Source organism: Leptonychotes weddellii, chromosome X (assembly GCF_054177405.1).
Source record: "Leptonychotes weddellii isolate Sample4059 chromosome X, ASM5417740v2, whole genome shotgun sequence".
Classification (NCBI taxonomy): domain Eukaryota; kingdom Metazoa; phylum Chordata; class Mammalia; order Carnivora; family Phocidae; genus Leptonychotes; species Leptonychotes weddellii.
The window spans coordinates 36,930,159-36,940,437 of NC_138385.1; the positions used below are offsets into that span (position 1 = coordinate 36,930,159).

General features: G+C 34.3%; 1 protein-coding gene across 1 annotated transcript in view; it reads right to left on the reverse strand.

Moving 5' to 3' along the window:
- The window catches only part of LOC145717803 (X-linked interleukin-1 receptor accessory protein-like 2), a 515,575-nt gene extending 505,989 nt beyond the window's left edge, over window positions 1–9,586 (reverse strand). Inside the window, exon 1 of the mRNA XM_081808481.1 lies at window positions 9,489–9,586. Within this exon, the coding sequence (XP_081664607.1) occupies window positions 9,489–9,573 (85 nt within the window). The 5' untranslated portion in view covers window positions 9,574–9,586. The remainder of the gene's footprint in view (window positions 1–9,488) is intronic.
- Between the last annotated feature and the right edge of the window lie 693 nt (window positions 9,587–10,279).

Genomic DNA, 10,279 nt, shown 5'->3' on the forward strand with positions numbered 1-10,279 from the left:
GAGAGACGATGGACTCTGAAAAACAGGCTGGGGGTTCTAGAGGGGAGGGGGGTGGGAGGATGGGTTAGCCTGGTGGTGGGTATTGAGGAGGGCACATTCTGCATGGAGCACTGGGTGTTATGCACAAACAATGAATCATGGAACACTTCATCTAAAACTAATGATGTAATGTATGGGGATTAACATAAGAATAAAAAAAAAAAAAGAATCAGTGATCTTGAACACAGTCAATAAAAATTTTCCAATCTGAAAAAATAGAAAAAATAATTGAAATAATATGAATAGAATCTCAGAACCTGAGGAATAATTATAAAGCAGTCAAGCATTCTGGTAATAGGAATTTCAGAAGGAGAGGAGATTGAGAATGGGGCAGAAAATATCTAAAAATAATAAGCATTTCTCAAATTTGATGAGAAACTTTAAAATTTCAAGAGCTTTAGCTGCACCAAACATGATCAATACAAAAAAAAAAAAAAAAAACAACTAAACACATGATAGTCAAGGCTCTGAAAACCAAAGAGAAAAAAAAAGTCTTAAAAGCAGCCAGAAAAAAAAAAAAAAAGACATTACATACAAGGGAACAATGGTAAGATTGTTTACTTGGTTTCTCATCAGCAACTATAGAGACTGGAAAACAATGGAATGACATCTCTAAATAATGAAACTTTCAACATAGCATTCTATATCTGGGGCAAATAATCCTCAAAAATGAGGTGAAACAAATACATTTTTATATAAACAAAAGCTGATTTCTCTCCAGCATACTTGTGCTATGACATAGGTAAAAAATGTCCAACAAACTGAAAAGGAATGACCAAAGGAAAGAAGAGTACTAGAAATGGTAAATACATGGAGAAATGTATAAGCTGTTTTTCAGTTGTCATTATTACTTAGAAAATTAAAACTGTTTAAAGCAAATAATTGCAGTTTAAAATATATGACAACAATAACATGAAGGATGAGGAATTGCATAAATAGAATTATACTGCTGTAAAGTTATTACATTTTTGAACTGGGAAGTAAGAAGTGTGAGTGTGAAATATGATGTATAAATAGGAAGGGAGAAGTATAATGCATGAAGTGATAAGCAAGAAAAGGAAAGTAACAAATATGATGGTTCATGTGTGAAATATGTAGTGGTACATATTTAACTCTAAATAGACTTTGTAAAGTTAAGGATGCTCATTGTAAGCCCAAGAGCAAGGGACAGCAGACTTTTTCTGTAAAGGGCCAGATACTAAATATTTTAAGCATTGTTGGCCACACAGTCTTTGTAGTAACTACTCAACTCTGCTATTATAGCACAAAAGCAGCCATAGACAATATGCAAATAAATGAGTGTGACTGTGTTCCATTAAAATATTTTTTACAAAAACAGGAAATGGCCAGGTTTGGCCCACAAGCCATAGTTTATTACCCCCAAACTTAAGTACCCACTAAAAATATTTAAAGGTATAGTTATAAAGCCAATAGAGGACAGAAGATAGAATACTAAAAATTATTAAATTAACCCAAAATAAAACAGAAATGGACCAACAAGTAAAAACAATAAATACTAGAAGAGAAAAATAGAAAATGGTGACTTAAACATATCAAAAATTATATTCATTGTAAATGGACTAATGACCTTATCTAAAAGACAGACGTTGTTAGACTCGAAAAAAAGACTCAATATGCCATCTATAAAATATGCACTTCACATTTAAAGCTACAAATAGGATAAGAGTAAAAGGATAAGAAAAAATATATACCATGAAAACAGTAAGCATAAACTCTATTAACATAGACAAAGCAAAATTCAAGACAAATAGCATTATAGGAGATAAGGAGGGTAATTCTTCAGGAAGACAAAATAATTCTAAATACGTTTGCAACTGGTAAGAGCATCAAAATTCATGAGGTAAAGTTGACAAAATTAAAGGGAGAATGAGACAAATCCACAATTATAGTTGGATATATTAATAACCCTTTCTCACTAATTGATAGAACAAGTATCCAATAAAATCAGTAAGGACAGGGGCACCTGGGTGGCTCAGTCGTTAAGCGTCTGCCTTTGGCTCAGGTCATGATCCCGGGGTCCTGGGATCGAGCCCCGCATCGGGCTCCCTGCTCAGCGGGAAGCCTGCTTCTTCCTCTCCCACTCCCCCTGCTTGTGTTCCTGCTCTCGCTATCTCTCTCTCTGTCAAATAAATAAATAAAATCTTTAAAAAAAATCAATAAGGACATAAAAGATAGAAAAAACACTGTCAAAAAATGCATATGGAATATTCATCAATAAAGGCCATGTGATGGGACATGGAATAAATCTCAGTAAAATATCAAGAGACTGAAATATTACAGAATACGTTCTCTGACTGGAATTAAATTAGAAATAATACAAATAAGATATCTATAATATCCTTCAATATTTGGAAATTAAATAACATACTTTTAAATAATTCCAGTTCAAAGAAGAAATCACAAGGGAAATTAAAAAATATTTTGAACTACATAATAATGAAAACACAATTGATCAAAATTTCAGGTTCACAGCTAATGCATACTTAGAGGGACATTTTTAGCTTTAAATGCCTTTATTAGAAAAGAAGAAAGGTTTAAGATCTGTGATTTAAGTTTCCACCTTAAGAAACTAGAAAAAGAACAAATTAAACCCAAAGTAAGAAAAAAAGAAAAAATAAAGAATGGAGAAGGAACAATTAAATAAGCAACAAAGAAAATTAACAAAGCCAAAAGCTGGTTCTTTCAAAAGATTGATGAACTTAATAAACTCTTAACAAGCAAGACTAATCAAAAGAAAAGAAAAGAAAGAGAGAGCAAGAGAGAAAGAAAGAAAGAAAGAAAGAAAGAAAGAAAGAAAGAAAGAAAAAGAAAGAACAGACAACAGCAAAAACTAATGATGTAACGTATGGTGATTAACATAACATAATAAAAAAAGAGAAAAAAAGAAAGGACAACAGAAATAAAAGTGGGGATAATATTATATATCTTACAGACATTTGAAGGATATTAAATGAATATTATGAATGACTCCATGTCGATAAATTTTAAAACTTAAATGAAATGAATAAATCCTTTACAAAAACACAAATTACCAAAACTGACTTAAGAAGGAAGAGAAAATCTGAGTAGCTCTGTACCTACGGGAGAAATTAAAGCATCAATAAACAAACAAACAAAAACTTTCCACAAATAAACTTTAAGTCCAGATAATATCAATGGTCAATACTATCAAATTTTTGAGAAAGTAATAATGTCATTTGGAAAACAGAGGAGGCAACAATATTTCCTAAGATGAGGCCAACACAATCCTAACACCAAAACCTAATGAAAATATTACCCCAAAATTAGACAATATCACTCATGAACACAGATGCAAAAATCCTCAGAAACAATCAAAATTTTTAAATAAATCCAGCAATATATAAGATGAATAATACATCATGACTAAGTAGGGCTTATCTCTTATAGCAAGACTGGTTCAATATTTGAAAATCAATTCATTTAATTAACCATATTAACACAATAAAGGAGAAAATCATGGTCATCTCAATAGATGCAGAAAAAGCATGTGACAAAATTCAATACCAATTCACAATAAAAAAAAAAACTCAGCAAACTACGAATAGAAGGGAAAGTCTTCAATCTCTTAAAGAATACCTATAAAAACTCAGAGCTAATATACTTAATGGTGAAAAAGAGCAACAGCGAGGAGAGAAAACATGCAACAGAATGTTAACAACTGGTGAATACAGGTGATGAGTATATGGGTGGCCATTGTACTATTCTTGTAACTTTTCTATAGGTTTGAAATGTTTCAAGATTATAAAAACATAAAGAGAAACTAACTCCTTCTGTCTCACAGTATAATTCCCAAGTCAAGTTCCGGTTTCCCCCCATGGGATCATTTTAGAATTCTCTTTCACCTGGCTACCTTTTGCAGTCACCCCTCTAGATTACTGCAAAAGTCATCATTCATCACTGTTCTGCTGAAAAAAATAAAATCTACTACTAATCTATACTACTGGAACCAGACTTGGGAACTCTCTCTTTTAGCTCGACTTGTCTTGCTTAGCCAACTTCAACTGTTTCCCATTTGCTGACTTAACATCTCTCCCTAGATACATGTGCCATACTCACTGCCACCTCTATCTGTTCACTCACACTATGCTCCTTACCTTGAATGTCCCTCTCCCTTATTCCAGCTCACTCTTGGTCCTACCTGCTGTCAGGCCTTCCCTCAAGCCTCTCATCTTCTACAGAATGTCTAATATTGGTCCTGCCTTTCTCTGACTCCCCTAGCTTTGGAGGCCTTGATGTGCAAGTTTAATACTGAATCAAATTATCTTGTGTTACTCTGAGTCTCATATGTGATGCATCCCCCAGTAACAGTATTTCCTCCCAGTTAAATAGATCTCTTATTTTTCATGAATTTAAATGACTTTGTAGAAAAAAAAATCACTTATAAATATATGTATAAATGCTAAATATATCTATAAATGCTAAACATCATTACAAGTTCTTTTCTAATTTTGATTAGTGTAAATGCATATTTTAAAATCATTATGTACCAGGTTTTTTGCTTAATATTATTTATATTCATATTTCTGTATATCAATATGGTCTAAATACTGGTCATTTTAATAGCTATATAGTGCTCTCTCTCAGGTTAACACAATTTGCTTAGCCATTCATTTATCCCAGTGAGATTAAATATTCTTGACAAGGGAGTATTGCTTTACTTTCCCTACTCTCTTCCCCCACCACAAGACTAGTGTAATGTTTCACATACAGTAAGAGTTCAGTAAGTATTTCATGACTGGCTATGCCTTTGGCCATATAAAATTCAATGACTAAGAATCCTAAAATTATTTGCCCTTCAACTTCTTTAATAAGGGTGTTTCATCCAGCTCCATTCTGCCTATACATTCTTTCTGACTGATCTCTCTCATCTCTGACTACTCCTTACTTGCTATAAACTTTGTCCCATACTCCTTTAATACCATTCCTATACCAGCTCCAATGACTAAGCCAATCCTTCCTGTACCACTTTCCCTTCCTTCCAAGATCCAATTTCCTCCAAGGAAGTTACCCTAATTAAAGAGATAAAAGTATCAAATCTCAGATTATCCATTTCAGGTAAAGAAGAGATCATGGGGAGGTCTTTTTTCCCTTGATCTTAGCTCATTAGAATAAATTTAGAAGATGAGATTTCAGTAACACCTTGTTGATCTTCTAACTTCTAATCTAGTGCTCTTGTACTCCACCCCTAAAGGGACAATGCAAATATCCTCAGAGCAACATTACTTCTAACCACTATTTTAAAATAAAACATTTTGTCTCCTTCATAAGAATTCAAAGCATGATAGTTCATTTTATTTTTAATTATATAACAATCAATTTCACAAGGAAAGTTATTTTGTTTACACTTAGAAGCTGTTTGAGATATTCTTTCTAGCTTTTGCTAGAAATGTAAACTCACAAAGCCTCTATTTCTGCCTTAAGATCTTCCTCAGTCATATGACTAGAAATTCTAAAACCAAAGAATTTTTAGTGAAAACAAACTGCTACTCTCTCATCAACAATCAGAAAACTCCATAAATTCTATAAAGCCATAAGCCGAATCCTCATGTAAAGCCATGTTCAAATCAATCCAAAATGTATCTATAAGTATCCAATATGTTCCAGCAGCCTTCACATCCTCCTTACCCCTAGGGACTACATTTTCCTAGTTGATTAAGATACTGTGGTAGCTCTGCAATTTTCCTTCAAACACCAGATCACTGAGAAGTTGTTTTGTTATAGTCATCCTCCAAATGTGCTAATTGCAAAATGACCCAAATTGGATTCAGAATTAAACATACTTTCTCATCAAACTAGTCACCCTATTCCTTTCTTCCCTGATATGGAGATCCAGGCTGGGGGGGGAGCCTAATGCCAACAACAGCCTAACCCAACTCACATTTTTCTGTAGCAACAGCAGTAAAAGTCAGAGAAAAGCAAAAGGGACAGTTTAATGTCCCCCAAAATAAAAACCATGTATATTCTGGGGACATAATTTTGAGGTAAAAAGAAATCATTGTATAGAAGCCCTTGAGTATTCTCTTCCTGCGGGAAAGCTTTTTCTCCCACCCATCCTATTGAAAATCAGTTTTAGATACATGTGTCCTCTACAGGACATTTCAGCTATTAGCCTTTGTCAAGATATTAGCCAATTCCCTGCGATAAAGAATGACACCTTTAAATAAAGTAAACCTATTTTTAATAGAGTAGACTTTCCAAATAACCTTATCTAGTTTTAAATTTAGAGAATGCCAATGCTAAAGGACCTCATGAGTATTCTGTGGAGATGACAAGCTCACACTTGGTCAATCAGATACAGTCCTTAAAATTAGATGCTATGCATTTTAGTATGTTCTAATGCAACCTCAGAGACATTTTTGCTGTTTCTCTATGCAGAGTTGATAGTTGGGCTTGCCCAGTGTGAATGGGTATTACCTAGAAACATAACCTATGCTGCAGCTTTAAAAACTGTATATTACCAGAAACTAGGAGGTTCAATTCAATATGTGCCCAAACTAAATTTAAAAAAAAGTTGAGTCTTTTATTCTTTTCCTTGATTGACAAGTACAGAACAAAAAGATTCCATCCCTTGGTCCTGTGTCTTGTGCATACAAGAAGCCTTTGGCATTAGTAGTTATAGAGATCTTAGTGAAAAAGATCACTGCCTATAATAAACTGCACAAATATCATTATAACTGGCTTCACACCTCATACTAAACAGTTATAAATATTAATGAGTGAAGAGCACAATCATTCATTTTTCACTTAGGGGAAGGGAAGTAGGGGAAGAAAATAAAAGTTCTGAGTTCCATTGGTGATTCCAAGAACAACTATGCAAGCTTAAATCCAGATCTCTTTAAATGGTAAAGGCCAAAAGACCTCACAGATTGCATGAAACAAAATTTTTCACTACAGATTTGCCAAAGCAATCTTTTTTTTTTAAAAGATTTTATTTATTTATTTTTGACAGAGAGAGAGATAAAGAGTGGGAACACAAGCAGGGGGAGTGGGAGAGAGAGAAGCAGGCTTCCCGCTGAGCAGGGAGCCCGATGCGGGGCTCGATCTCAGGACCCTGGGATCATGACCTGAGCCGAAGGCAGATGCATAACGACTGAGCCACCCAGGTGCCCCTTGCCAAAGAAATCTTTAATGTTCTTCAATGAAAAAGCCAATATAATAAGGTGATAAGGTGAACTCAAATAGGACCATCATAAGACTGCAAATAATTCTATTTTTTTACATAAAATAATATTAACATGAGTGTAGGGGCTGGGAAGGGGGTTATGATGAGAGTACCTAAATAGAAAGGAAGGGTGAAAAGAACTGCTTCGAAGTACCCCATTCTCATCACCTATGGGCAACTTAGGATGTCTTTTATTTATCCCATGCTTGATTTTTTTTCTGTATTTTGAAATATACAAACACCATACACACAGGTATGTACAAACCAACATCAACCCATTAGTCTTTCCTGCCTACTCCACATACACCATAAATAAAAGCAGGAAGGCATAAGAAAAAAGACTAACTGTATTCAAACCATCTCCACTGCCCAGATCTGTAGGAAAAGTTTTGTTCCAATATTATAATTGCTATTGTCCTAGGAGGTAGCTGAGGGTAAACAGATGGGGGAGAAGAGACTGAAACTATTCAAATATATTCATTCTAAGGGAAATAGCTTTTTAGGTAATATTTCTTCAATAAAGCTCACTGAAAACATGATACCACTTGGCTACACCAAGAAAACAAAGCTAAGAACCACTCATAAGCCACAAATGGCTTCACACTTGATAAATAAAGAATAAAGAAGCAAAGCATTAAAAAGTTGATCTTTAAAGGACACCTGTGCATCAACGATAACTTCCTCTTTGGATATATTTTTAACATCCTCTCTCCTCATAAATAATAAACAAACCAAGGAAAGAATACAGAATACGTAATACATAGCAACTTGTTTTTGTTTCTTAGTTTGGATTTTACTTGAATTAAACTACCATAATATAGATGTCTTTTTAAACCTCAATTCCTTTTTTTTCCTTTCAGACTCTGCTACAGACATTATGACATAACCAAGTGAGGAAAATGAGATCTGGTTCAACAGGTTACATTTGCTAGTAAGTAATATCTCCAACCATTTTATTTCAGCAATAATCAATCTGAACCAAGACTGAAAGCGAAAATGTGACTGCAAAAGTGAGGCAAGGAAAGGCAGCCACATAAAATATGCCAAGTTGGAGATATTATAGGTAAAATGTTATACACAAACACAGCTGAAAGAGAGTCATGATATACAAAAATGTGTTAAATATATACATAAGTCTTAAGGGGAGAAAAAGCCAATATATTGCCTTACCCTTACCATTCCAGAATCCTTTGGACTTCAGCAGTGTTGTTCTATTTTACAACCTGTGACCCATTTTTGTGAAAGACTTATTACCATGCTATCAATTGAAGAACAATACTGTTCTTTAGCTATGTCAATTAGCAAGTATTCTCGCCTCAGAAAACAAACATTATCCAAACTCCAAGCACTAGCCAGCATGTATTGCATTAAAAAATAAGCATGCACTTTATTGCCTGGGTTTTATACTTAATGAGAAAGTAAAGACCATACATTTAATTCTAGGAAATAACTGAATTAGAAGCTAGCAGAAAGCCCCATCGTAGTCTTTTGTTTCCATGTAATAATACATTCTTCAGTGTCTTACTAGAATGATTGTGGACAGAAAATCAATTCTTAAAATCTCATGCATGGTTTGTAATTATAGCTAGACTATATAATCAAAACTGAAAGACATATATATTCAAGTGTTATTAAACAATGTTTAAGCTTTGATTGGGGTATCTACTGGCTACAGCTAATCTTTCAATACAATCATGGCTGCCTGCCAGGCCACCATGTTCTAGAAATAGATATTTCTTCTCAAGAAATTCCTCTTCAGGCAATTAGCTAATATTTCTGAACTTGGAGGCTTTAAACCTCTGCCTACTAGAGATTTGGTACAAATGTGAAAATGTACCAAAAAATAAAGCTCACTAATATTTGTCAAAAGCTTTAATTTAAACAGTAATGCTACACACTCAATTAAGAGGCAAACATATATATCTTTAAAGGTTTCCTGTCTTTTCATTTGCAAATGTTTGTTCCCAGGTGTATAGTCACTAGCAAATGTAACCAACCCTAACTAGGCCCTTAACATTTCATTGTCCACTGAGAATATGCTGCCATTGAAGTCAAACAAAATTCCACTAGTTCCCCAACATTTTCTCAGTAGTAGGCTAAAATCTCATTCTTATCTTAGCTACTTTCCAACATACCTGGAATTCAAGAACTTCTGTTTAAAGATATTCATAGTTAAGGGCACAAATGCTTTCTGGATGCTCACAAAAACTACACATTTTTGGCCAAAGGAAATTTGCCAACTTACCAGAATTTCTCTTTGACACCATCCTCAGATTTGTGCTGACTACAGAACAGACCACAAGGGCCAAAAGAAATGGTGGCTTCATCATTCACTTTCCTTGGCAGCTGAAAAGTCAAAAAAGAATTTGAAGTTGAATCACAGATCTTGGCCTCAACAAAATAGCAGCTAAAATTTCATATATCTCAAAGACACATTACAGAAACAATGACATTCTGGTGACTTCTGGCTTTCTTTTTATGCAAATGGAAGAAAACATGAAAGTGCACAGTTGAATCATGCCAAAGTTCCCTGCTTAAAACTTTTCAATGGCTTCCCACTGGATATGGAGTAAAATCTGAACTCTTTCCACTAGACCATCAAGGAACTGAAGGTGGAGCCCTGGCTGCCTCTGATCTCATATCACACTCTCCTCCTTGTTGGCTATGCTCCAGCCACTATGAACATTTTATTTGTCCCTGGAATGTGCCAAGGTCATTTCATCCTCATGGCCTTTACATTTTATCTTTCTCCCAGGGTACTTCTTCCCACTCTTCATACAGTTCTTTAACATCTTACTGTCCTCAGTCACACACAAGCACCTTTTCCAACTACCTAAAGTCTTACTCTGTCATTCTCTAGCTCACCTCCTTGCTGTTTTATTCATAAGACTGATCAGCACTTATGGTTATTTTGTTTGTTTATGTCGCAAGAATTTTTACTCAACTTTGACACTGATGTTTTAAAATTAACAATACTGAACTTCATTTTTTTAAGATTTTATTTATTTATTTGTCAGAGAGAGGGAGAGAAAGAGA